This window comes from Encephalitozoon cuniculi, chromosome IX (assembly GCF_000091225.2).
Source record: "Encephalitozoon cuniculi GB-M1 chromosome IX, complete sequence".
NCBI classification, from domain to species: Eukaryota; Fungi; Microsporidia; family Unikaryonidae; genus Encephalitozoon; species Encephalitozoon cuniculi.
Genome location: NC_003238.2, coordinates 86,540 through 110,595, shown reverse-complemented (window position 1 = coordinate 110,595; position 24,056 = coordinate 86,540). Strand labels below are relative to the sequence as shown.

Here is a 24,056-nt window from a genome sequence, read left to right as displayed (position 1 = left end):
ATTTCTATCAAACATCTTTTATCACACGATGCATGTCTCGAAGTATCATTGGTGCTCCCTCCTTGAAATTCCGTTGTGGATCAGGTTTCGATGACTGTTGTCCACGACATAGGCTTCTACATAGAGACAGACAGACAGGAAATTCTGGAGAAGGTATCCAACACTCCGTCCCTGTCTGTAGAGGACATCCTCTCTGTCCCTGACGTCTATGTGAGGTACTTCCTGCTTGCAAACCTTTCAATCCCAGCATCCGAAGGAAGCAGCCGGCTCATGAAGGACCTTAGGGCATTCTTCAATGAGTTTACGCAGTCAGAAAGGATTGTAGAGGTGGACTTTAGCCGGAAAATGTCAGAGTTTGTGAGGCAGAGCATCGTTCCCATTGGAATGGAGGACTTCATTGGATGCATCAGTGAGCTGGAACCGTCGTGCATCGATCTTGAGCACTACAGAAGGTACTTTGGATACAGCCAGACATACAGCCTGTACAGGTCGATGATAAAAAGAATCTTTAGCTGTAGCTTTAGTTACAGAGAAATAGGATTGGTCATGCTTCTGCTGGACAACGAGGCAATGTGCTTCAAAAGGCTGCTGCCTATATTTGCCAGGCTAACCACGTACGTGACGCACAGCGTTCTCGACAAAAACATTGTGGCATGCTGCATTGCCCTCCGGTCTGTCCTTACATATATTCCAGGCACAATGAATGGAAAGGACGAGTATGTGCTGTCGCTGATTTCCTATCTCACAGGAATAGTCTCCCGCCACACAAGCTTTGTATTCATCAACGAAGGAGATGCAGATGAGATAATCTTGACGATTGACCTCCTGACCAGATTCTGCTTCACCATCGATGTTTCCATGACCTCCGAGGGAATGCTCAAGGAGGCCATATTCCATCTTGAATTCCTTTCCAGCGGCAGAATGGTGCTCTACGAGGAAATCTTTGCGATGGTATGCGTCCTAGAAACTATTCCGTCGATGTGTCGTCTCTTGGGAGACTCTGTGAACAATGACTTCTCGGCAGCCTATTCCTTGGTGCAGAAGCTGGTCCTCCCAAGAGCTGACCATGTGGGGTTGGACGAGTGGAGTCATGTCTACAGCAGGTTTCTCGTGGCAAAGTACAGGTGCTTGGAGTCTCTGCGCCCATGGAAGACAGCATTCGACCGGATTGCATTCTACAACGATATCGAGTCTACAAAGCATCCGTCCAAGATGCTCCGCGCCCTGGAGGGCCTGAAGGAGGATGTTTCGTGGTCCGACATGATTGTTTTTGCTTGCCACCCGGGATCCCAGGAGGAATGGCTACAGTTTATATTTGATGGTTTCTTTGTGAAAGGCCCCGAGCACCTTGTATATATTGAGCTGTTCGTGGAGTCTGTTGGGAGCAGACCGGATCTCCTGCTGTACTCTGGGTATCTGCTGCTGAAGCACTTTGAAGACATCGAAGCTGAAAAGAAATGGGACATCCTTGTTGACTTGTTTCTTCGGAACATCCGGAGCCTGGACCAAAGGGCGGTTAGGCTGAGATGCATTATATCTGATTATATAGGCGCCTTGGAGCCTGGAGGACAGAGATCGACCTTCTTGAATATTCTGGTAAGAAGGCTAGCAAGGGACTTTGTTTGCTTCAACCCGAGCATTATTGCGCTTCTGCACAGGCTGCTCAGGAGCGGCTGGGAGATATCTCAGGAGACATCGACCACGATCTATCTGTATCTCAGAAGGTGTGCTGCGTCCGAGTGGAAGGAAGGAGAGGCGTCCGACGACATGGAGGCTATGTATGTATGTGTTGCATCAAGGGCGGTGATCCTATCTGGGGCCACTGTGGATTTCAGGGAGTCGGACTCGAACCTGGAAAGATATTATGGGCTTGTCATCTCAAGCCTCTCGTGGATCAAAGGAAGACTGCCTGAGGAACATGTCCGGAGAATCAAGGAGGTGATGCTGTATTTCCTGTTTGAGGCGGATAGGAGACAGGTGTATGAGCTTGGGCGGCTAATGAAAGGGGAGCACTCGAGATTTGCTGATAAGTTTGATGAGCTTTATGGAGACCAATAGGGCGGGAGAGTGGATGTTTGGCTTGGAAGTTAAAATCGGCCAATATTTTGGGCCCAATGGTGGGGAGGAAGACTTCGGCTTTTCTAGCAGTTGCCATTATGTCTGGGACCATGCTCGTGTGCCAAGGGGTGCGGAGGTGGAAAAGAAACAGGAGGGAGAAAAGCATCCGGGAGCACATAGAAAGAGGGCTGCTGCTGCTGAAGGAGAAGATGTACAGTGAAGCAGCCCTTTCGTACCTGAGATGCCTAAGCCTTGTGGACGAGGAAGACGAGAGACTCGTCAATGTCTACAACAACTTGGCGATATGTCTTGCAAAGATCAAGGCCTACAAGGAGGCAGCCCTGTATGCTGGTAAGTCGCTTAGGATCAACATACTTGAAAATGGAAGGGCACTGAGGCTGAGATATGAATGCCACAAGGCACTGGAGATGAGGAGGGAAATGCTCTGTGATGCCTTTCTGTGCGGGCTCGTGACCAAGGATGAGAAATATAGAAAACTTGCACAGGAGATTCTAAAGCTGGAGGCCGAGGGCGAGGCCAGGAAGATGGAAGGGGTACAGGAGGCAGCGCCATCCCGAATCTCGTACGAGAACTTCTTCGGGACGTTTCCCGACCTATTTGGAAACGAATCCTTTGTGAGTGACGAGCTGGTTAGGTTGATCCGGGGTGGGAAGTATGACGAGGCCTTTGAGAAGGCAGAGAAGAGAGATGACAGTATATCCAAGTTTGTGGTTGCAGGGATAGTCCATGTGAGAGGAAAAGACATGGCCTCTATTTCATTGCTGGAGCACGAAAAGATGATTTTTTCGATCTGCCTAAGGGAGTATCTCAAGACCCTGCATGGACATGATCCTATGGATATAGAGGACTTTGTGTCGAAGAACAGCAGCAGCGTGTCTGTCTTGTTCTATGCGTCGAAGATCCACCTCGGCCTCAAGAACCACGAGATGTACGAGAAGCTTATTGACAGGGCCCTGGAGCGCGAGGAGCACGACTTTCTGTATGTGGATAGGATAATCTACGAGGTGGGGCATGGAAGGAGTGAGAAGGCGCAGGAGCTCCTGCATAAGGCGCTTGAAAGCTATCCACTGAGCATTCATGTCCTGTCGATTGCATGCGAGTACTATCTCAGGAACAAAGACATGCAAAGACTAGAGGAGGTCATGGGAACCTTTGAGAAGTACCACCACGGAGACCCCAGGTTCTTTCTGTTCAAAGGGATAGTTGCACAGATGAGAAACGAGCCCGAGGAGGCAGAAAAGCACTTCAGGCTCTCCATTGAGGCAGATGGAAGATTCTTCAAGCCGTATGTGTACCTGGGAGGGATTCTTCTTGAAAGGAATGACAAGGATAGCAAGCAGGTCTACGAGGAGGCCCTGAAGTGTGCAGTAACCTATGACGAGCTGTTTCTTGTTGAGCAGGCTCTTATTCTCATTGATGTACAGGAGAAGATAATAAGGGTGTATCCTGATGTTCTTAAGACGTTTTGACCCCCTGTGGCGCAGCTCCAAATAAACAGATGTGTCCTGAATTGAAATGGTTCCTCTTTAACCTCCCCATGAGAATAATTCTAGTTGGTAAGTGGCACCAGGCTAATTTCAGGATGCGGAGGAACAGGAGTGGAGCTGCTGAAGCTTTTAGGAGATAGGGCAAGCGAGATACTTGTGGTTGACCACGACAGAATCAATCTGACCAATCTCCACAGGGTGTTTATGTTTACCAAGCAAGACCAGGGGGAGTACAAGTCGCAGAAGGCTGCAGAGTTCATGAACAGGAAGTATGGAGGCAGCGTGAGTTTCCTGAGGCAGAGGATAGAGGAGATACCCATTGACGTGCTGGATCGATACGATGTGGCTCTTGGGGCTCTTGACAACATTGAGGGAAGGATGAGCCTGAATCTGATGTTCAAAAGGTCTAAGTGCAAGCTTCTTATTGACTGTGGGATAAGTGGATATAAGGCGCATGTAAAGGCAGTCTATAGGGGGTCCTCATGCCTATACTGCATCCGGGAGCTGTACAGAGAGGAGGGTTCTGGGGCCTGCTCGTTGGGATCCTTGCCTCTGGAGGTGACGCCTGCAAACAGAGAAAGAGTGCTCCGGTCTCTGGTGGAGCTTAGGAGAGATGGATCTGGAAGCAGGGAGGAGAAGATCAGGAAAATAGTCGATGAATTCAATGCTCTCGCAGGAGAAAGCCTGAGAACAGATGCACTTGATGTTACCGGAGCGTACGACGAGACAATGCCAAATGTGTGTTTTATTAATTCTGTGTGTGCAAGCTTGGCCTGCGAATTGCTGGATGCGACAGATCGATACTATGACTTTATGTTCTACAGCGCAGAGGAAGGCATCCTCCTTAGAAAGCTGCTTCTCAGCAGGGACAAAGAGTGCATCGTGTGCAGTCTAGATGTCTAGCCGTCCCTTGGCAGATTGGATCTCTTGTATCTAGGGGGCTTGTCGAATAAATACACAGACCTGATCCTCTTTATGATCTTCAGACAAGGCCTTCCGTTGCAGACGTCTGCCCGGAGGACACAGAACTCCTTGTGAACCTTTCTACCGTAAAGAACACACGTTCCAAACTCAAGCTGGACAAGCTCCTTGTTGAGTCTTCCATCAAAGGCATCCATATTCTCCACCTCACCCTGCAGCTCAATCAGCTCGACATCACTTTCCTCAGATTCCACTATGTCCATTTCTGGGCTAGAAATACGTTCCTCATGTCCTCCAGAAACAGTGTTAATTTCCGTCTCGGAAGTCCCCTTGATGGGCAGAAGACGGGTAAAAAGAAGAATCAACATTCCAAAGAGGCAGTCCAGGCTCGAAAAGAGATTCAACTGCCCCGTGTGCAACCATGAAAACGTTGTCCAGTGCACAGTCAAAAAGACGCTGATGAAGGGATTTGCCAACTGCTCCGTGTGTGAGGCAAGCTTCGCCTGCGATGCCAATAAGCTCACCACTGGAATTGATGTATACTCTGCCTGGGTTGATGAGTGCTGCAAGAGGTAGCATGCTGATGCCCACCAAAGACCAAGCTCTGTGTGGCGGTCTAATCTATTCCGATACACGCTCATAGAACGACACAATTTCCTTAGAAATAAAATCGATGTCTGCGCTGTCGATCCCTGCAAGCCTGTATCTTTCTTTGAACTTATCGATGTCTCCGCCTCCGCAGCCTCTAGCAATGTCTGAGATGAACATGCAGCTCACAACAATGCTTTTTATGCTGAAAGACAGTATAAAGGGCAGATACATCGTGTCGTTCAGAACGACCCACACGGTCTGTGCCCTCGATCTGTCGATGTCGTTGTCCATGCATATCTGCTCTAAGAAGCCGTAGGGATCCTCCATGTCAAAGTTGAAGTCCATTGCAATGCAGGCATGGAGCTCGATGTCTATTGCATCCTGGTAGTCCTCCTGGAAAAATCTTCCCGGGTCGACTCCGTAGTACCTGTAGCTTGTCTTGAGAATCTGCTCGAGGCTTCTCAACGATCCATTGACCTTTCCAGATAGCAATATGCATGCGGCGCTTGTTGGAATGGTGCCTCTGTTCTTTGGCATGAGGATATATCTGTAGTAAATCGCCAGAGTAAAGTATGTGGTCTTCTGTGGCATTCCCAGCAGTCTCGAGATGTTTACGATGTCCTGAACGTTCTTGGCTTCAGACACGCCCTTACACTTCACATACTCTGAACCCATTGGGTTTTCGAGGATCGGCTTGCAGGATCTTTTTTCAGCCCTTCACGGCAGCCTGTGTAAAATTGCACCGAGTCTGCTGGCCATGCTAGTCTCCGAGGAAGGATTCAGAGAGGACGGGAGAAGGCCCAACGAGCTAAGAAGGATAGAGGCGACAAAGAGAAGAATCGGGGAGAAAGGCCGTGTGGATATGAGGCAGGGGAACACGCAAGTGTCTGTGATATGCAGCGGACCGAGAGAGATCGGGAAGCTGAGCGTCGGGGTTGAGTTTTATGCCGTTTCAAGGCAGGAGCCTGTGAGTGAGAAGAGGGCGTCCGAATACGAAGGTCTCCTCTTGGACATCTTCGGCGACGTCCTGCTCCCCGAGGCGTCAGTCGACATCCAAGTCATTGTGAGGGAGGACGGGGGGTCTCTACTGTCTACGATGATCAACTGCACGACCCTTTGCCTATCATACTTTGGAATGCCCCTGGTGGACATGTGCTACTCGTCTGCTGTTGCGGAAGGCTGTGTCGACCTTGCATCCACGGAAGAGAGCCAGAGAGTCCCGGTTGTTACTGTTGCATACCTAATGAATAGAAAGAGCATTCTGTACCTGTCTCTGAGCGGGCGAGTGGCATGCAGTAGGTTGCAGGCCTCTGTTCTTGATGCAATAGGCGCCTGCAATGCCATTGGTGAGTGTCTTGGGAACTTCTTCTCTCCCAGCCTGGAATGATGGAGCCAGAAGGTCCTATCTTTTATTTGTTAAATGCGCAAACCTGGTAAACAAACAAATGATTGTTCGGAGACAGAACAGAAGATTTACGATCATGGCAGCTGGGCCAAGGGGGTCTGGAAAGTCATCGTTCTTCAACTCTCTGATAGGGAAGGAGATTGTCACCTCGAGGGGCCACGAGGGGATCGACCTCTACATGCTCAACCTGGACTGCGAGGGCATCATGCAGAGGATTACCTTGATAGACACGCCTGGATTTGGAGAGGGGTTTGATGACAGCGAGATACAGGAGACGATTTGCAACTTTATCAAGGCCCAGCTGGACATGTTCATAGCAGAGGAGTCGAAGATCAGAAGAAACCCCAAGTACGAAGACACACGAGTCCACTGCCTCCTATACTTCATACCCTCGACGTCCTCTAGCCTCAAGAGTAGAGACATTGCATTTCTTCGGAAGGTTTCCGGCCTGGTCAACATTATCCCTGTGATCAGCAAGTCGGATGGGCTAAGCATTACAGAGAGGATAGAGGTTAAAAGACAGGTCATGGAGCAGATAAAGCACTACAACATCTCCATCTTCGACCTAGACGACCCTGAGGTCTACTCTTCTCCTGCGGCAGGAAACGACCTGAACAGTCTGGTTCCATTTCTGGTTGTCTCTGCAGATAGAGAAAACTTTGAGTCCAGGGCCAGAAACTACCAGTGGGGAGATGTGAGCATAGACAATCCAGACCACTGTGACCTTCCTGCACTGAGAGAGCTGCTGCTCAGCACCCATATCTATGGACTCATTGATTACACTGCAAGTGAGATCTACGAGAACTACAGAGCTGCTGTGTTAGAGGGGGGAGTGAGAAAATAGCTCTTCATTAATAAATGATATTTGCGGCTTCAGCTGTCCCGTGGCCTTCTGATCTCCCTAATAAACTTAGCCAGGCGAGAGGATCTGTTCCTGTCATTCACAGGACGCCAATACAATGGCATCTTCACACAGTCGGCTGTTGAGCAGGAGTATACTCTGAGGTCAGTCTCAAATCCAAAGGATTCTGGAACAGGAAGGTAGCATAATGTGCTTTCCAGTGTGCTGAAGGGAAAGCGGCTCTGGTGTATCACCTCCCCAAAAGAGGAACTGATCACCTCGGAAACGAGATCCTCAGCATCTTTGGCATGTGTTATTTCAACCAGGTAGAGTGGCTCCAGAACCGCAGTGTGCTTGGCCACAGAGTTTCCCACCTTTCTGAGACACTCCAGACCCACATCTCCAGACCTGGAGGATACCTTCAGATACGAGTGGACAACAGGCTCTCCAAGCAGTGGCCCGGCTTCCAGTATCCGCCTCTCTATTTCACCAGGGCACCAACATTTTGCACCTGTGGCCTGTCCTCCTTCAATCACAAGAGACTCCGCCTCCTCTCTGAACGAGCCTCCGAACACTTCCTTGAGATTTGAAGAAACACTTAGAACCTCAAACCTGACGCCCAGGCTGTTTCGTAGATCGTATAGCACAGCATCCATAAAAAGCTCTCCATTTCCGCTCAAACACTCTCCAGCAATCTCTAGGTCTCGATACACCAGCTCTAACTTCCAGGCTTCTCCAAGAAAGCCTTCCTTGTCAGCAGGATTCACCCGGACCCTGACAACAGGGCCTGGAATCTCGAGAAATCCTGGATTGGTGTACACAACTGTCTTTCTCTCCAAAACCTTCCTGGCCATCGACATCAGAGACTCTTGACTGCTGGAAAGTACAACTCTTCGTAGTGGGTCCTCCAGAGCCTTCACCAGTACCCCCACATTGCTTCTGACAGTCTTGCTCTCTACAAGACATCCCGGAAATGGAAGGTAGAGCTTCTCAACAACCAAGTCAACATTCTGCACAGTGACAACTGAGCCTGTGCTGATGTCGTCTCTTGGCACCATATTACATAACACCATCCCTTCCACACACAAAAAGCCCACTAGGCATTCTGCCTTGCAGTCACAGATATGCTCCACCGGAACTTGCCAAAATATCTCTTCTATGAGGCCGTCGAGCCCATCCTCGGAGTCCTCTGCCAATCCAGTAGCCTGCTCTCCCATCCTGCTGATTCTTGCATCCTTTACAGAGCCAACAAACCATTCCCTTGGATGCACCCTTGCCCCGATAATGCCCCGGAGATGTCCCAGTCTCCGAGCAACAAGATCCCCAAACTCCTCTTCAACAAGGTCCATCTTATTGAACACCACAACCAACGGCTTACTATTCTCCCCAATGGCGTCGAGAATTAGTTCATACTGAAGAGACAGGTCGTCACGGACATCAAAAACTAGAACAGCAACGTCGATCTGCCCCAACACCCTGATGGTCTCGGACATCAGGTCCATGTGCCCGGAAGTGTCTAGAAGCGTCATTATGCGCGAAATTCCATTTTCTCCCGACAGGAAAACAGTGGTTGGATGGACGTGGACTGTACATCCTCTCTCCGCTTCATAGGGTGTCTCCGTGGGAAAGCATGCTTTTGTTCCTCTGATGACACTCCTGCCTCCTAGCACCTTGCCTAGGGCAGTCTTTCCTGCCCCCTTGAACCCAAACAGCCCTACAACCACCTTCCTGCACTCATTCTGTCCTATGAAGTCGAAGTATGACAGGTCCCTCTCCTCGACATCCCTGAGCCGCTGCTTCCTTCTATACAGGCTCTCACGGCTTCCAAGAATCTCGGGGTGATGCTCTATGATCTCAACATCCATCCCATCCTCCTCCATTCGAGTCTTCGGGGTGAGGACGTAAGAGATATCACCTCATCACCCATGAGAACCGGATTTTTTGTTTCCTGCCGCTTGAACAAGGAGCCCAGAGGACTAAAAGAGGTGATCAGCAGGCTTCAGAGGCTTGTGGAGCCCTTGGGAGCAGCCATAGAAGAAAAAAGCATCAAGCAGATTCTTGAGGAAGAAATAGAGGAGTACAAGAGCTCGACCAGATTTGTCAGACATGACGGCCACAGATGCATCCTATTTCTGGAAAACAGAAGCAACGAGCCGTCGCTATCCCTGTTTTACAAGCTCCGAGCATCGGGAGCAAGGTTTGAGTATGTGCACAGAATAGTTCCGTTGGAGAGATTTTTCCGGTTTGACGAGGAGAAGATTCTGGAGAGCATCAGGGGGCTCGATGGAACCAAGAGCTACAAGATAGTGTATGAAGAGAGAATGTGCTCTCCAGGTATCAAGGATAAGGTTTTCAACCTCATAACTGCAAGTCTTTCTCTAAGGGTTGACCTCAAGGCACCGCACTACATGATTGCAGTCCAGGGATTTAAAAACAACCTGGGGATCTCTGTTGTCGAAGGCGAAAAGGAGAACTTTAACTTTTCTGCTATATGATATTGCCTGAAGGATATGGCCTCGGCACGCCGAATAAATTTTTCGATATTATATTAAAGAAACCAATATTGATGATTGTGCAACGGCAAAGAAATGCTTTGAACAGGACCCTTGGAAAAGGTCAGACATGATTGATCAAGGCAAGGAGGTGTCTAAGGATATACGCGATGCAATAGTGAAAACCATTCAGAACAAGAAGAACTTCTGCTCCAGGCCTACAGGTGATCTCCGGCTGAGCCTATCTTCTTACAGGCTCTTTCACCTGGAAAATATATCGCTAGCTGACGGGGTGGCAACTGCCATGGAGACCCTTGTAAAAGACCCCAGGTTCCATCTTCTTGGAATAAGGCCAGAGACATTGAGCTCGTTCTTTTCGTTTTCGTTCTTCCATATGTTGCCCCAGAGGTACCACAATCTTGACCACCTGGTGAACACTCTGTGCTTTGGGGACTTTATTCTCCAAAGGCTGGGAGAGGGGGGCTACACCCTCCCGATACTGGACAAGATGTGTTTGATGATAGCACTGGGACTGCACGACATCGGACATCCTGGGGAAAGAAACAGGGGGAAGATTGGGGCGCTGTCAAGCTCATATGGAGGCCCCAAGGCCATATCTTTTGAACTGATCCACGCGTCCATATGCCGAAAGATGGTTTCTGCATATAGGCACACCCTGTTTGCAGGTCTGGATGATGCAGAGACAGAAAGGAGGCAGGGCTTCATCGAGAAGATGATTTTTGCAACAGACCTGAAGCTGAATGCGGAAATAATCGGCGCATTTGATGCCAAGTACTTTGAGAAGGAGACCCAGGGCTCAATGGAAAGAAGGGTAAGAAATGGTGTTGGGGGAGAGATATCGGAAATCGAGCTCATGATGATCATGAAGATAGCCGACCTGAGCTCGTGTTACAAGGACTATAGGATCTTCAACAAGAACTCGATCGCATTCTGGGCGGAGGTGTATGATGACGACGATTACAATAGAACACTCGAGAACATATCTGAGGACATTGATCTTTTGGAAGGCATATCAATTCCTTTGGCAGACTCATTTTCCTTGGTATTTGGGGATCTCAGATTTCTGTATGACCAGGCTCTTGCCAATCTCAGGGAGCACAGAAAGTACTATAGGAGGCTTAAGGCCCAGGGGAGTCCTAAGCACCCCTTGGCGGGGGAGTAGACGGCTTTGGAGTCGACGCCCAATAAATTATCTTTGGTCTTGTATCTGGAAGCCTCGAATTAAAGCATAAAAAATTTGATCCCCATGGCATTAACTTACAAGGAAAGACTGGAATTCCTGGAAAGCCTGAAGAAAGCGCCCGTTGATCTGGCTGTTGCAGACAGAATGGTGCTCTATGCACGCGACAGAGTTTTGGCGAGACCTACTCTTCTGAGTCTTGTTCGGGAACTCACGAATCTTGATGCTTACATCAGCGTGATGTATGGGGTACTGACCCAGGACGAGTGGGATGAGGCGGTGTCTGACTATGACACACCCATAGAAGGAGACCATGCAAAGCTTAGAGAAAAGATTAGGACGTTTCTGTTTGCATATGAGCACCTGGACAATGCCATCTATGACTTCAAGATCGACGAGGTTCTCAGGGCTTTCGAGACTTCACTTCTTTCAAGGACCCGGAACATACAATTTCTCCTTTTCAAGCTGTGCTGCAGAAATCCACAGGCTGTCTTTGGGTTTCTGTTTGAGTTGGCCCGCAAAAACCCAACTGTATTTCTTCCTTATCTGTCGTCCCTAATTGTGAGGTGCAAGACGGCCGAGGATCTCAAGACGATGTACATCAGAAACTTCCTGGCATACATCAGATCCCTTAGCAGGTCTCCCTCGATTCAATCTGTCGTTGCATATCAGTGTTTCCTGTACATCTGCTGCTTCAGGAGGGAAGTTGTTGTGGATGCAAAGGATGTTATAGACTGGATCTTTGTATCTGGTATGGCAGGGCGGATGAACAGAAATGTTGTCGAGATGTTCTGTGGGCTGTTTGGGTATGAATGGAAGGTATTTTCCAGTTACGACCACGACTGCCTATACTTTTTTCCTTTTGACCTGCCAATACTAGACGAGGTGGCAAACACTATCCATGAGTTTTACATCCACTTCAGGAGATGAGGCACCCATCCACAGCAGCCACAGCCTCCCACCTCAATAAACTATTTATCTCTATGGGCGCCGTTGGATGTTTTCAAAAATTCCTTTGGTCCTAGTATGGACCTGTCGTCAGTGAACTACGAGCACCAGTTCAACAGGACATACGATGCGAGGCTCATGGAGCTGAGGCCGTACATTATAAGGTCTGCAAAGGCCTCGGGCACCACGCCGGTGCTGGATGCCATCCTCGACATTGAGATGGGGCGTGGCGGAGAAAGATGTGTGATTGTCGGGACTCTCTTCATAGCCAGCGACTTGAAGCCCACGATATTCGACAGGATCGACAGGAAGTCCAAGAAGATCAAGGAGATTGAGGCAAAGACATACCACTCCCAGGAAGTAAAGTACTTCTTGGAAGACGGGAGCGGAAAGATAGAGCTTGAGTTTCTGGACATGAAGGCAGTGTATCGAAAGCACTTTGTGATAAGCACCGGGATGTGCATCGGGGTGACCGGAAGAATGGCGGAAAAGGGACGATTCCTTGCAGAGGATGTTCTGTTTCCGTTCTCAAGCCCCAGGGGTCTCCCATGCACTCCTAGGAGCCAAGGGCCTAGCCAAAAGCTTTGCTTTGTGAGCGGGCTCTCTATAGGCGGTGGGAACAAAAACAGAGAGAGAATGATGGTTATAGCCGATTACCTTCGGATGGTTGGCGTACATGAGTATGTTATTATTGGGTGCCTGTTTGGAGGACCCAGAGAGGTTGACAGGCAGATACTCTCCGAGTTGGATGGCATCTTAGGATATCTTGGGACATCAATTAGCCTTGTTCCAAACATAGGAGACTTTGGATCTAGGATTCTGCCACTAGAGCCTATCCACCCAAAGCTGTTTGCATCTCCCGTGACCTCACATCCAAATCCCTCCAGTCTGGTTGTGGATGGAAGAAGAATACTGGTTACAACAAGATTTGTAGTTGAGGACCTCCTTAAATACCTTCCGCAAGATTTGAGAGATGTGCAGGGAGAGGCCTTTGAGTACAAGATGCACCTGGATATGGCAGAGATAGGGAACCTCGTCCCGAGAAACATGGCCGATGAAAAGAACATTATAAATGCACTAAGTACGCTGGTGAAGGTAGGCCATGTCTGTCCAACGGCCCCAGACACCCTCCAGTCTGTGCCGTTTTCGGAGAAAGATCCGTTTGTAGTGACAGACCAGACAGACTATTTCTGTGTGGGCGATACGGACAGGTTCCTTGATGGACAGTCGGAGGATGGCGCGACGCTCCTCTTCACGGTCCCGAGATTCTCCCGGAAGCACGAGGTAGTTATTCTTGACATGGAAGCCAGAGCACTAGACGTTGTGAGGTTCGACATGGAGGATTTTGATTAAATTGATTAAAAGCTCAGCAAGAGATGTTTATTAATTCCTGGGCTCTATGAAGGCAACGACAGTCTTGTTAACAAATCTTGCGCCATTATACTCAAGCACATCTCCAGGAAAGCTGGCAAACGAATAGGGGCAGATGGTCCCAAAATATCCAGGGCTTCTGATTGAGCACATTGGCTTCAGTTTAGAGTACATGCCCAGAATAACCTCAGAGGACTTCTTGTCGGTTGTGAAAAGCAGGTCTAGACTCCTTAGGTTTCTGCTCAGATCCTCGTATCCCAGAGTGTTGAACTTCACGGCATTTTCAGATAGGATAGGCCGGAAGTCCATAAACGGAAGAAGGACAATTTCCTGCCACAGATAAACCTTGTCAAACATGTCGGTCTTCACATCTTCTGGGTAGTAATCCTTGTAGTCGTCAAATATAGGCTGGAGCCCCTCAGGAACCATCCCGCGGCTCATTGGAGGCAGAACAACAAGAAGCTGCTCAAGAGGCCTCAGAGGATGTCCGGGGCTGATCTGGATATCGTTGATGGAGAGCTTGGATAGATCTGCTGCAAGAGGTGCAAAGTGATATGGATAATACCAGTCCCATCCGGTCCACCCGAGAACATAATACGAGTACACCCAATAGAGGCCCTTCACATACTCGTAGCATATGTTCTTGATATCAGACTCTGTGGTTGCATTCAGCTTCGAAGTGTAGTACTGGACTTTCCCTGTCTTCGTGTGGATTGGAATCTTTTCATAAACAATCCTTGGCATGCCCTTCAGCCCCTCCCGGAACTTGTCCAGGGACTGCGACTTCCGGTGGTACAGACCGTCCTCCTTACTTGCAAGAATTGCATAGAAGTTTCTCAGCGCCTGGTAGTTTATCATCTTATTACACGTAATGTACGACTTCATCTCGGAAAAGCTCTTCATCATGATTTCAGTAATAGTCTCAATGGAGTGGAATCTTATGTCCAGGCATGGGATTGGAGGAACAAAGTCGTTTCCAAGGAGGAAGCAGAGGAATATCCAGTCGTCTAGAATCCTCTCTTCGCTAAATCTCTGTGCTGTGTGCCTCCTGAACTCTCTGATAAGCCGTGTCCTAAGCTCCGAGATGTTGACATACACAAAGTGGTAGTTGGTGAACACCCCGCATTCTTCGTCGGAGTGGCCGGTCCGTCCACACTTCGTGCAAGTTCTCTTCCTGCGCTCCTTGCTTGGGCTGAAATAATCTCTCATTATCAAGACCCTGTTCCTTTGCAAGGAAAGCCCAAGAAATATCAGGTCTCCGTCCGGCGAATAGATCATATGGACGTCATTCCTTGCAATCGACCCCTGGCTCCGTATAAAGCTCATGATCTTCTGCTCTCCCTCCCCAGGAACTAGATAGCTGGAGTAGATTATCCTTAGATTGGAAACCTCAGGATCACTGCTGAGCTTGCATTGAATGTAGGAAATTAAAACCTTGTGGAGTCTCTCCATAAAGGGAGTCCCGGGAGTGATGCAGTTCAAATCGAACTTCTCTGTCTCCACATCTATGGCAAGGGAGGACGACTCAGAAGGGTCCTCTGCAATGAACTTGTCATATAGAGAGCTCTCTCCCGTGAACTCCTCGTTGGGAATCTCATCCTTCTTCTCGCTTGGCGATGACATAGTGGGATCCGCTTTGGCAGCAGCTATGACAGCACTCCCCTCCTTCTTCCCAAGGGCAGACTTGTATCTACGCGCCCGCTGGTGGCTTAGCTTCGCACGTGGTGCAACCCCATCAACTGCTATGTATAACAGCTTTCTGGGGCGTGTCTTAAGGAGAATGTGGTCAATGAAGTCCCCTACAGTCTTGTAGAGGTCCCTTTCGATCTCCTCCTCAGATCCTAGCCCAGGCTTGATGCAGGTGTGGATTATTGCATTGAAGTCTAAGTACAGGGCGTCTACTGAAGGCTTTTCCATGATACTGTGTATTGTTTCCTTGTGGGAGAGTTGTAGCCATCTGAACAGTGAGGGTACACCCATGTAAGTGCACCATTTTTTTATTTTTATATCCGGCATGCTAGAGGCGCCAACATTACGGCCTTTGCCGCCCCTGCCTGTGATGCAGCCATCTGATAAAGAAGAGAAGATTCTGATTGAAAGAGAGTACTCAAAGCATCTGGAGGGCATAGAAAAGGCTCGGATGAGAGAGAGGCACTTTGAAATGAAGGACAGGGGATATAGCCTGTCCGTCGGTCTCCTTGGGGACAAGACAGACATAGTCTCTGTGTTTCTTGGATACATAGAGGCCTTGGGCATAGACAGAAGGAGTGTATACAGCCACATCTCTGATGCCGTTCTTGGCGGAAACGGCTCCATTGCAGAGAATCTGAAGAGCATACTGAGGCTGGGGATAGGAGATAAAGACTCCATGGCAGAGGAGATAATAAAGACACATAGGTAGATGGCACAGCGATTCAATATTAAACATTTTGACGCCCTTCAAAAATGAATGCACAAGTGGTGTTGTTTGCATCAATAGTGTTTTTGTCGTCACTGGTTGTTTGCTTGAGCCCAAGAGCCGTCACCTCGCTAGGAGTGGTCAAGAAGGTGTTTCCCTTTCTAACTTTGGCAACGGCAGGATTTCTTCTTGGCGTCCAGCTTCTGGAGCTCAGCCCGCACATGATTTCTGACTGCCATGGCCACAAAGAGCACGGCCATAACCACAGCCACCATCACTCGGACGAGTCTCCCATGCTTGGGTTCTTCGTTGCTGGACTCTCCTTTATCTTCCTCCTAGCCATTGACACCATCGTTCTGAAGCACAAGCACTGTGAGGAAAGCGAGAACAAGGAACACTCCCATAGCGGTGGGTGCCGGGAAGGCGATCCCCACCGGCAAGTAGAGGTGGCGGGAAACGGTCGTATTCCCGAGATATCCCAGAAGACCCCAAGCGTCCGAACCTCCGAGAAGAAGACAGAGAGACTGGGATGCTGTGACCCCAGCATTATAAAAAACACATCCTCAAAGACGCAAGTGTTCATATATATCCTGGGGATTTCCATCCACTCGTTTTTCGAAGGACTAGCGTTCAACTCGATCGACAAGATAGGCTCCTTGGAAACGGGTCTTATTCTCCACAAGATCCTCGAGTCCTTTGCACTTGGAGTTCCCCTGTTCACCTCTGGATTCAACTTTGCCAGCGGTCTAGCCCTTGCTGTATTCTACTCGTCCCTCACCCCCATTGGGATCATGATAGGGTCTGCCCCTGGATTTTTCAACCAGACCGTCAAGAATATCTTCAAGGGGCTTGCACTGGGAAGCATAATGTTCATGGTGTCCATTGAGATGATTCCGCCGATGTTCAATCATCCGAAGGTGAGTCGGGTCCATGGGATATTGACTCTCCTGATAGGCTATCTGGTCAGTGCAATGGTGATTTATCACTCCCATCCACACTGACTGCAAATACGGTAATAAATGCTCATTCCTTATCATCCAGCTGGCGCCCATCTACCAGGGCTTCGCTTACAACCGGAAGTACATGCACCATGAAGTTTCTCATGGGCTCATTGTGATCTGCGTTGCGAATCACAATCTTCCTTGGGTGTCTTGTCCTCTTGATAAGTGCATCCGCATGGGATTCTGGGACTATTTCATCGTCAGAGGAGACAACAAAGTAGACAGGGACATCAATGTCCTTCACACCGTTCATGTTGCTCCACTCATCCACCACAAGATGCTTTAGCACCCTCCCGAGCGGAATGCTGCTGACCACCTCTCTTAGCGATATGAACGGATTCACCAGAACCAGGGCGTCAACACGGCACATACCTGCCAAGCGAATACCCACGGCTGCACCTATGGAAAATCCCACCACTACTTTCCTGGTGCTTCTCCTCGACAGCCATTCAGAGGCTGTGGACACATCCTCGACTATGCCCCTTTCCGAGGGCACATGCGGATTTCCTGCTATTCCACGGTATATCATGGAGACTGTATTGCACCTAAGGGCTTTGGACAGGTATTTACAGAACTCTATATGCTCCCTTGTGACCACAAAGTTCCCTGGAAGGTAGATGATATCTGTGGAGGACATTTGGTCTATTAGGTAAAGATCAACCTCACTTTGGCCCCTGGACACCAGCCTGACTCTTATGTTCTCAGGCTTCCTTCTCATGCCCTTTCCAAAGAAGTAGAGAGACCTCTGGATGGTGAAGAGCAGAAACAGGAAGTCCAGTGAAAGGATCACGACTCCCAGGATGGTGTACATGGATAGCATGGCTGCCAGACCCAACTCCATGGATGGAGGAAAGAAATCCATTTTAATGTCTGGGCAGGCTGGTACCCATGCTTGGCGGCAGAAAGTTGGATGAGGCCTGATTAATATTGAGTGCAGGCAACCCCAGATGATAACAAAGACGGGAACAACAATTGTAGGGATGAAGTACAAGACGGGAGTCATACTTGCAGCAGACACAAGGTCGACACAGGGGCCTGTTGTTTCTGACAAGAACTGCGTGAAGATCCATCAGATCACAGATAAGATTATGTGTTGTGGAGCTGGAACAGCAGCAGATGCAAGCAGGGTGGCAAGGATGGCATCCAGGGAGCTCAGGCTGTTTCAGAACAAGTATCTTCGCCTCCCGCTTGTGTCCCACTTCAGGAAGGTGTGTACACAGCATCTTCACAAGTACGGAGGAGGGATAGGGGCAGCGCTGATTGTCGGAGGGATAGACAGTGAAGGGTGCCATCTGTATGAGATTCATCCTCATGGGTCGGAGAACTCTGCTCTGTTTGTATCTCTGGGATCTGGATCTCTTGGGGCCATAGCAACGCTCGAAAGCAGGTACAGGGCAATGGACAAGGACGAGGCCATCGATCTTGCATGCGACGCTGTGAAGGCTGGGATTCTCAATGACCTGTACTCTGGGTCGAACATTGATGTGTGTGTGATTGACTACTCCGGAGTTGAGTTTCTGAGGAACTACAGGAGGATTGGCGTGTCTGAAAACACGGACACGCTGGTGTATCCACTCGACTCTGTTAGGATCAAGAGAGAGGAGGTGTTCGACATTGTCGAAGAATATTAAATTTTGGTTTGTTAGATTCAAAGTGCGAGGATACCCTTCTGAATGGGGAATGTGTTCTCGAAGAATGTTCCGCTCCGAGAAAGTCTGGTGAGGCTTGAGGAGCAAATAAGCAAAGGAGAAAAGAGGGCCACAAGGCTCAGGGCTACCCTAGACAGCCTCCGAACTCGGATACTGGTGGGATCGCTTGCGGTTGTTGCTCTTTCTATAATATACTCATATGTAGATGAGCAGAGCATTGCGGTGTTTGTGCTTGGGAGTTCTCTTGCATGCTATATGGGAAGATGCCTTCTCCTCTACCTCTACGAGACGAGGATCAGAAGGATCGAGACTACCCTTGAGGATCTAAGGGAAAGGCAAAGGGAGCAGATTGCTCTTCTGAAGAAGGAGGAGTCCTTTGAGGCCACGAAAAAGGTTATCGACAAGTATGAAACCGAGTCGATGAGGAGACATTACTTTGGCAACATAAAGCAAAGGAAGAGAGGTGTGATGGATAATGTCACGGACATTGTCCTGGGAGATGACCCGGGCACGATGTATGCGCTGATCTGCAAGAAGTGCAACCATCACAATGGGCTGGTTCATCCAAGTGAATATGACCTCAACGAGTTCTACTGCTACAACTGCAACGAGCTGAACACCAGAACTCGGAATAGGAACAGCAATAAATGATGTATTCTTAATGGCAATGAGAGGGGTTTTGGATGTCTTTTGTGGATGCAGGCAGCCCTGCTAGGAATGGCGAGTGGCGAGGCAAGGGTCGAGTATGAGGTACTTGCTGCTCCAGACGGCAGGATATACTATTACAACAAAAGAACTGGAGAGAGCAGCTTTTCCAAGCCCGATGTACTCAAAGGGTCTGATGAGGATTTTGACGTAGATCCATGGATCGAATGCAGGAGCAAGAGGGGAAGGGTCTTCTACCACAACAGCATCACCAGAGAAAGCAGGTGGAAAAGGCCTCCGGAAAGGAAGAAGGAAAGGACGATGATAGGGGGCGTGGGAATGGACATGAGGATAACAGACCACGAGACATCGAAGTACCTGCTGGGTAGGCTGATGGAGCAGTATGGAATAACAAGCACAAAGGATGCATTCTACAGGCTGTCCACAGAGCCTATCTTCAGAGCAATAGAGATGGGTACTAGAAAAGACCTAATGAAGAAGTATTTCGAGGAGCAGGAGAAGAGTGCCAGGGAGGAAGATGAGCAAAAGCAAAGATACTATATTAATGAGGTTTGTAAGGTCGATGCAGGAGTGTCTGACTTCTTTGGATTCAACAGCATATTTTCCAAGCATCCATATTACTCCAAGATCAAGGATAAGTTCGGATGCTATGAGGTATATGTTGGGAGGCACATGGGGGGTACGACACCAGGGAGGCTTGAGGAGGTTTTCAGGAGCCTCGGGATCGGCTTGAGCAGCTCGGTAGTCGATGTTCTCAAGATGAAGGAGATGGAACCATTCGACAGAAAGGCCATTTTATTCTCGTTTATTCGGTACTTCCGCAGGCTAGAGAAGGAGCTTCTGTCGGCCATTGAAGAGAGGAAGGCTGCAGCGGCCCAGAATGCTCAGCATCACAAAAATGAGTTCAGGACACTTCTGAGGAAGCTGTACAGCGAGGGGCTGATATACTACAGAATGAAGTTCAAGAATGCATTCCATTTATTCAAGGACTCCGAGTCGTTTCTGAATCTTTTGGGAACCACAGAAAGCCCTAAAGAAGTGTACTTCGACTTCATCAACGATCTGGAAAACAGGCTGGGGAGATACGAAAGGGAAAGAACAGGAAAGATCAGCCCGACAGACAGAAGGGCGGTGGACAGGTACTTTGAAGCGATCGCCGAGGAAAAAGAGGAGGGGGAGATATAGGCCTATGTCTGCCCTGGAGCTCCGAAGAGCATGTCGACCATTGACGACACAGACTCTGACTCAAGCGCCGCGTTCTGGAGCTCGAAAATGTACTCCGGAATACTCTTTTCGACCAGATACAGGGCCAGCGTGTTGGTGAAGTTATTGCAGTTATTCTTGAGCAGATGGTATTTGTGGGGAGCGAAGTCTTCAGCTATGGAAAAAAGAAAGTCCTCAAACACAACCTCCGGGATATCGGTGGCCCCAAGATCATGGATTTTTAGAGGAGTTCCGTAGATGGTCGATCCCGGGCGAGCTTTCATTATCCCGTTCTGGAAAAAGTACTCTGTGCCGTAGACCTCGATGGAGGTGTGCCATATGCAGGCCTCACTCTTTCCCAGCGACGAGGTGATAAACCTCTTCAACACTTCGTCTCCAAGAGAATAGACCCTCAGTATAACATTGTGCTTCTCCATGGGTTCCAAATAAACAATCACCAATAAAAGCCAATTGAAGGACGATGCAGAGTAGTATTCTTTATTTCTTGCCAGCCTTTGGTCCCTTTGGGGCAATCTTGATGCCCTTGCAGTACTCCAGGGCCTCGCTCTCCTCCATCTTGATGAGGGTTAAGCTTTTCCCCTCCTCCTCAAACTTCTTTTCCTTGATGTCTTCTGCATGCTTCATCCTTATTACCTTCTGTTTTGTGTCCACAAAGGCGCTGTTCTTGACCAGGCTCTTTACTGTTTTGATATCAAGATCGTCTTCAGACTCGTATCTGAACAGCCGAGGCACAAACTCTTTCTCAAGAGCCTCTCTGGCCTCCTTCTCCTTCCTTTCTGCAGACATCTTCTCCTTCTCCCTAAGATACTCATCCTTTGCCATAATAACAAGATACCTCTCCTCGCCTTTCTGCTTCTTGACCTTCTCCTCATCGTCCTCCTGCTTCTTTACTGGAATCTTCTCCGACAGAGCCCTCTGGGCCTCCTCTTCCGACTTCATCTCTGCAAACACACTCCCACTGAAGTTCTTTTCCTTGTCTCTTCGCATTCTGATCAGAACAGGAGTGATGTGCGGCGACACCATCTCCTTTATGTCCTCAAGCGTCGAGTTCCTGTCAAATCCACTGATGTAGACCACCCTCTTGCTTATATCCTTCTCCATAAGATATGACAGGTACTCCTCAGTTTCCACCTTCTTCACCATATCATCCTTAATCTCGACAACCCTGCTGTCCTTCAGAGCCTCTTTGACATCGTCGACAGTCGCCCCAAGGCCCTTGAGCCTGTTAAACGAGACAACCGTCTTTATTGGAATGTACCCGTTGTTCACCAAGGACTGCTCCTTGAGAAACTTGTCTACTCTGAAGTTTGCATCGCTGAAATAAAACTCAACCTGGGACTTGATCTTCTCAAGCTTGTCTGCTGACATGAATGGGCACAAAAATTTATTATCCAAAATCTGTTGCTCTGCAAAGGCCAAACCGCTGCAGAGACACTCAAAATCTATCTACCTTGTCAAGGATAAAGCTCATAACCATGTCCAGGTACTCCACGTCGTTTCTGTTAGCATACTTCCTTTTGAACACAGGATTGACGGTGTGCAGAGGCCCAAAGTACGTATAGAACGGGTTGTCGCTGGGAATCTCGGTGGCCGGATCCTCCCCACACAGAACAGCCGTCTCATATGCCCAGCACCTTGCAACATTGGTCAGGGTGTATCCTCCCCCGCCTAGACAGAGCAGAGGAATCCCAAGCGAACTAACAAACCGAACGCAGGATGCATGGCCCTCTATCGAGAGGTTGAAGCATCCGAGTCTATCCTCCCCCAGGGAATCTGCACCGCACTGCAGGACAATCGCATCCGGCGAAAACCTCCTAACACAGGACTCCACAATCGGCTCGAAGATGTATCTGTAACTCGGGTCATCAATCCCAGACAGAAGCGGGACATTCACAGCTCTGTGACCCGTCGTGATCAAAGTTCCTGTCTCAGGAAAAAACCCGTCTCCATACTTGTGTAGAGAAAGAGTCAGAACCCTGTCGCACTCCAGAAACGCCTCCTCGACTCCGTCTCCATGGTGGACATCTATGTCTATGTACATAACCCTCCGATATGTCTTGAGAAGCTCCAGAATTGCCAGCACAATGTCGTTGACATGGCAGAACCCGCTGGGAATGGCCTTATGTGCATGGTGCAACCCTCCACTCCAGTTGATCACGGTGCTGTATGCTCCCTCCGAAAGAATCATTGCAGAGTTTATGGAGGCGCTACCATACAGCTCGCAGAATCTGGGAAGGCCAATGAAGTTGGGGCAGTCGGGCGTCTCGTTCTTCCCAAGATTCCCCAGATACTCCTCCGTGTGGTATGACGACAGAGGAAAGACTTCCGGCTTAACTATCGTCATCTTCTTGTCGAGCCCAAAGGATTTCACTAGCGAGTGCGTAACCACCGTTCTAAACGGCTTCATGGGGTGTCTAGGGCCGTAGTGGAACAACCCAACCTCCTCGTCAAACATATATGCAACAGCCATTCTTTTGAAGGGTCCCTGCCAGACAAACTTCTTTCTCTCTTGAAAACATTCCGGAGAGCCCTACGAGAATAGCTATGTATGTGTGCATAGAGTGTGGAAGCAGGGCAAAGCATCTGTTTCTCAGAAACTCCTCTGCCCAGCAGGTTTCGAGATGCCCATCGTGCAACAGGAAAATGGACAGGTACTTTGAGCTGAACGGTCTGATAAAACTCATAGACCTTCTCCTGCTTAAAAGAAGAATCTTCAGGCATTACCTCTTTAATAGCAAGAGAGACTTCACCAAGGATGTCCTGATAATGCTGGCTGTCAGGATGTTCACCGAGCCTATACTCCAGCACCACGAGGCCCTGGGACTTCTCCTTTCCGAGGGTCCAGGCGAAGGCGTCTCCATTGCAGAGATGGCCACCATCTGCAGAGATGTTCTGGAGAGTCTAATGGAAACGTCTCTGCTGCTGGTGCTGGTGTTTAGCATGTTCCATAGACATGCTGGATTCGTAAGGCTGTCCAGCGCACTTCTGCTTTCGAGCTTCTACTATCTATTCATGTTCATCATGACAATGTGGAGGTACCAGTGCGAGGAGTATCTGCTTGTCATAGAGTTTCTGTGTGTGGCATGCAACTCAATTGTGATTTCGGAGATCTGCCTGGTACGGAACGAAGTGGCACTCGGATGCATCTATGGATGCAAATTTGCCGCAGGACTGGTATGCAAAAGAATCCTTGGGACCATTAGATTGAATTTATTCTTGAGTGGATGCAGCACCATTCCCAAGTATTCTCCGGCTTAGTGTTCTGGGAGTACCCTAACGACTGGGATCTTCATCGACTCGAAGACATAGTCCTCCAGCGACTGCACAAAATACTCGTAAAGCTTTCCTCTTCTATGCCTCCCAACAAACAGAACTGCCTGCACCTCCAGACACGATAGACACTTGCTTATCTTGTATTTCTCGTCTCCGCTGATCACCAGCTTCGATATCTCTGCCCTGGAGTTGACCTTCTTCACAGCCTGGGCAGCCTTTTCAAGATGTGCAACAATGGCCTTTCTGTGAAGCTTCTGCTCCATGCTCAGGATCTTCTCTGACTCAAGCATCACATGTGGCTCGTTGAAGAGAAATATCTTGTTCCTTTCTATGAATATCATTACGACATGCTTTGCCGACCCTATCAATGCACCTGTTGCCAGATCCTTGGTGGATGGGATTTTGTCATCCAGAGACCTCATCACAACGGCTATAGTCTTCATGCGGCCCGTGGCTGCATGCTGGATTATATCTACTCCTTTGGGCAGGATTACGTCTCCTATCTGCAG

General features: G+C 49.0%; 25 protein-coding genes across 25 annotated transcripts; 16 read left to right on the top strand and 9 right to left on the bottom strand.

Annotated features, from left to right (window-relative positions):
• Window positions 1–90: 90 nt before the first annotated feature.
• On the top strand, window positions 91–2,058 carry ECU09_0880 (uncharacterized protein; the record flags this gene model as incomplete). The annotated part of the gene is made up of 1 exon (NM_001415396.1): window positions 91–2,058. The coding sequence occupies one exon, from the start codon at window positions 91–93 to the stop codon at window positions 2,056–2,058; it is 1,968 nt and encodes a 655-aa protein (NP_001402342.1).
• Window positions 2,059–2,114: 56 nt separating this feature from the next.
• On the top strand, window positions 2,115–3,548 carry ECU09_0870 (uncharacterized protein; the record flags this gene model as incomplete). The annotated part of the gene is made up of 1 exon (NM_001415395.1): window positions 2,115–3,548. One exon carries the CDS (start codon window positions 2,115–2,117, stop codon window positions 3,546–3,548), a length of 1,434 nt encoding a protein of 477 aa, NP_001402341.1.
• Window positions 3,549–3,616: 68 nt separating this feature from the next.
• On the top strand, window positions 3,617–4,469 carry ECU09_0860 (uncharacterized protein; the record flags this gene model as incomplete). The annotated part of the gene is made up of 2 exons (NM_001415394.1): window positions 3,617–3,635; window positions 3,661–4,469. The coding sequence occupies 2 exons, from the start codon at window positions 3,617–3,619 to the stop codon at window positions 4,467–4,469; spliced, it is 828 nt and encodes a 275-aa protein (NP_001402340.1).
• ECU09_0855 (uncharacterized protein) lies at window positions 4,466–4,750 on the bottom strand (the record flags this gene model as incomplete). The annotated part of the gene is made up of 1 exon (NM_001415393.1): window positions 4,466–4,750. One exon carries the CDS (start codon window positions 4,748–4,750, stop codon window positions 4,466–4,468), a length of 285 nt encoding a protein of 94 aa, NP_001402533.1.
• Window positions 4,751–4,820: 70 nt separating this feature from the next.
• On the top strand, window positions 4,821–5,063 carry ECU09_0850 (Elf1p-like protein; the record flags this gene model as incomplete). The annotated part of the gene is made up of 1 exon (NM_001415392.1): window positions 4,821–5,063. The coding sequence occupies one exon, from the start codon at window positions 4,821–4,823 to the stop codon at window positions 5,061–5,063; it is 243 nt and encodes an 80-aa protein (NP_001402339.1).
• A 45-nt stretch (window positions 5,064–5,108) lies between these two features.
• On the bottom strand, window positions 5,109–5,753 carry ECU09_0840 (uncharacterized protein; the record flags this gene model as incomplete). Its single annotated transcript, NM_001415391.1, has 1 exon — window positions 5,109–5,753. One exon carries the CDS (start codon window positions 5,751–5,753, stop codon window positions 5,109–5,111), a length of 645 nt encoding a protein of 214 aa, NP_001402338.1.
• Window positions 5,754–5,835: 82 nt separating this feature from the next.
• On the top strand, window positions 5,836–6,465 carry ECU09_0830 (uncharacterized protein; the record flags this gene model as incomplete). Its single annotated transcript, NM_001415390.1, has 1 exon — window positions 5,836–6,465. One exon carries the CDS (start codon window positions 5,836–5,838, stop codon window positions 6,463–6,465), a length of 630 nt encoding a protein of 209 aa, NP_001402337.1.
• Window positions 6,466–6,523: 58 nt separating this feature from the next.
• On the top strand, window positions 6,524–7,327 carry ECU09_0820 (septin; the record flags this gene model as incomplete). The annotated part of the gene is made up of 1 exon (NM_001415389.1): window positions 6,524–7,327. One exon carries the CDS (start codon window positions 6,524–6,526, stop codon window positions 7,325–7,327), a length of 804 nt encoding a protein of 267 aa, NP_001402336.1.
• A 29-nt stretch (window positions 7,328–7,356) lies between these two features.
• Window positions 7,357–9,204, bottom strand: ECU09_0810 (uncharacterized protein; the record flags this gene model as incomplete). Its single annotated transcript, NM_001415388.1, has 1 exon — window positions 7,357–9,204. One exon carries the CDS (start codon window positions 9,202–9,204, stop codon window positions 7,357–7,359), a length of 1,848 nt encoding a protein of 615 aa, NP_001402335.1.
• A 45-nt stretch (window positions 9,205–9,249) lies between these two features.
• Window positions 9,250–9,819, top strand: ECU09_0800 (uncharacterized protein; the record flags this gene model as incomplete). The annotated part of the gene is made up of 1 exon (NM_001415387.1): window positions 9,250–9,819. One exon carries the CDS (start codon window positions 9,250–9,252, stop codon window positions 9,817–9,819), a length of 570 nt encoding a protein of 189 aa, NP_001402334.1.
• A 127-nt stretch (window positions 9,820–9,946) lies between these two features.
• Window positions 9,947–10,999, top strand: ECU09_0790 (uncharacterized protein; the record flags this gene model as incomplete). Its single annotated transcript, NM_001415386.1, has 1 exon — window positions 9,947–10,999. The coding sequence occupies one exon, from the start codon at window positions 9,947–9,949 to the stop codon at window positions 10,997–10,999; it is 1,053 nt and encodes a 350-aa protein (NP_001402333.1).
• Window positions 11,000–11,083: 84 nt separating this feature from the next.
• ECU09_0780 (uncharacterized protein) lies at window positions 11,084–11,947 on the top strand (the record flags this gene model as incomplete). The annotated part of the gene is made up of 1 exon (NM_001415385.1): window positions 11,084–11,947. The coding sequence occupies one exon, from the start codon at window positions 11,084–11,086 to the stop codon at window positions 11,945–11,947; it is 864 nt and encodes a 287-aa protein (NP_001402332.1).
• Window positions 11,948–12,043: 96 nt separating this feature from the next.
• On the top strand, window positions 12,044–13,318 carry ECU09_0770 (uncharacterized protein; the record flags this gene model as incomplete). The annotated part of the gene is made up of 1 exon (NM_001415384.1): window positions 12,044–13,318. The coding sequence occupies one exon, from the start codon at window positions 12,044–12,046 to the stop codon at window positions 13,316–13,318; it is 1,275 nt and encodes a 424-aa protein (NP_001402331.1).
• A 30-nt stretch (window positions 13,319–13,348) lies between these two features.
• ECU09_0760 (uncharacterized protein) lies at window positions 13,349–15,316 on the bottom strand (the record flags this gene model as incomplete). The annotated part of the gene is made up of 1 exon (NM_001415383.1): window positions 13,349–15,316. The coding sequence occupies one exon, from the start codon at window positions 15,314–15,316 to the stop codon at window positions 13,349–13,351; it is 1,968 nt and encodes a 655-aa protein (NP_001402330.1).
• Window positions 15,317–15,395: 79 nt separating this feature from the next.
• On the top strand, window positions 15,396–15,737 carry ECU09_0750 (uncharacterized protein; the record flags this gene model as incomplete). The annotated part of the gene is made up of 1 exon (NM_001415382.1): window positions 15,396–15,737. One exon carries the CDS (start codon window positions 15,396–15,398, stop codon window positions 15,735–15,737), a length of 342 nt encoding a protein of 113 aa, NP_001402329.1.
• A 44-nt stretch (window positions 15,738–15,781) lies between these two features.
• On the top strand, window positions 15,782–16,735 carry ECU09_0740 (uncharacterized protein; the record flags this gene model as incomplete). Its single annotated transcript, NM_001415381.1, has 1 exon — window positions 15,782–16,735. One exon carries the CDS (start codon window positions 15,782–15,784, stop codon window positions 16,733–16,735), a length of 954 nt encoding a protein of 317 aa, NP_001402328.1.
• Window positions 16,736–16,757: 22 nt separating this feature from the next.
• Window positions 16,758–17,576, bottom strand: ECU09_0730 (uncharacterized protein; the record flags this gene model as incomplete). The annotated part of the gene is made up of 1 exon (NM_001415380.1): window positions 16,758–17,576. The coding sequence occupies one exon, from the start codon at window positions 17,574–17,576 to the stop codon at window positions 16,758–16,760; it is 819 nt and encodes a 272-aa protein (NP_001402327.1).
• A 106-nt stretch (window positions 17,577–17,682) lies between these two features.
• Window positions 17,683–18,366, top strand: ECU09_0720 (proteasome core particle subunit beta 2; the record flags this gene model as incomplete). The annotated part of the gene is made up of 1 exon (NM_001415379.1): window positions 17,683–18,366. One exon carries the CDS (start codon window positions 17,683–17,685, stop codon window positions 18,364–18,366), a length of 684 nt encoding a protein of 227 aa, NP_001402326.1.
• A 42-nt stretch (window positions 18,367–18,408) lies between these two features.
• ECU09_0710 (uncharacterized protein) lies at window positions 18,409–19,035 on the top strand (the record flags this gene model as incomplete). The annotated part of the gene is made up of 1 exon (NM_001415378.1): window positions 18,409–19,035. One exon carries the CDS (start codon window positions 18,409–18,411, stop codon window positions 19,033–19,035), a length of 627 nt encoding a protein of 208 aa, NP_001402325.1.
• Window positions 19,036–19,101: 66 nt separating this feature from the next.
• On the top strand, window positions 19,102–20,235 carry ECU09_0700 (uncharacterized protein; the record flags this gene model as incomplete). The annotated part of the gene is made up of 1 exon (NM_001415377.1): window positions 19,102–20,235. The coding sequence occupies one exon, from the start codon at window positions 19,102–19,104 to the stop codon at window positions 20,233–20,235; it is 1,134 nt and encodes a 377-aa protein (NP_001402324.1).
• A 2-nt stretch (window positions 20,236–20,237) lies between these two features.
• Window positions 20,238–20,690, bottom strand: ECU09_0690 (uncharacterized protein; the record flags this gene model as incomplete). Its single annotated transcript, NM_001415376.1, has 1 exon — window positions 20,238–20,690. One exon carries the CDS (start codon window positions 20,688–20,690, stop codon window positions 20,238–20,240), a length of 453 nt encoding a protein of 150 aa, NP_001402323.1.
• A 61-nt stretch (window positions 20,691–20,751) lies between these two features.
• On the bottom strand, window positions 20,752–21,642 carry ECU09_0680 (uncharacterized protein; the record flags this gene model as incomplete). The annotated part of the gene is made up of 1 exon (NM_001415375.1): window positions 20,752–21,642. One exon carries the CDS (start codon window positions 21,640–21,642, stop codon window positions 20,752–20,754), a length of 891 nt encoding a protein of 296 aa, NP_001402322.1.
• A 67-nt stretch (window positions 21,643–21,709) lies between these two features.
• Window positions 21,710–22,744, bottom strand: ECU09_0670 (histone deacetylase; the record flags this gene model as incomplete). The annotated part of the gene is made up of 1 exon (NM_001415374.1): window positions 21,710–22,744. The coding sequence occupies one exon, from the start codon at window positions 22,742–22,744 to the stop codon at window positions 21,710–21,712; it is 1,035 nt and encodes a 344-aa protein (NP_001402321.1).
• A 74-nt stretch (window positions 22,745–22,818) lies between these two features.
• Window positions 22,819–23,532, top strand: ECU09_0660 (uncharacterized protein; the record flags this gene model as incomplete). Its single annotated transcript, NM_001415373.1, has 1 exon — window positions 22,819–23,532. The coding sequence occupies one exon, from the start codon at window positions 22,819–22,821 to the stop codon at window positions 23,530–23,532; it is 714 nt and encodes a 237-aa protein (NP_001402320.1).
• Window positions 23,529–23,990, bottom strand: ECU09_0650 (uncharacterized protein; the record flags this gene model as incomplete). Its single annotated transcript, NM_001415372.1, has 1 exon — window positions 23,529–23,990. One exon carries the CDS (start codon window positions 23,988–23,990, stop codon window positions 23,529–23,531), a length of 462 nt encoding a protein of 153 aa, NP_001402319.1.
• Between the last annotated feature and the right edge of the window lie 66 nt (window positions 23,991–24,056).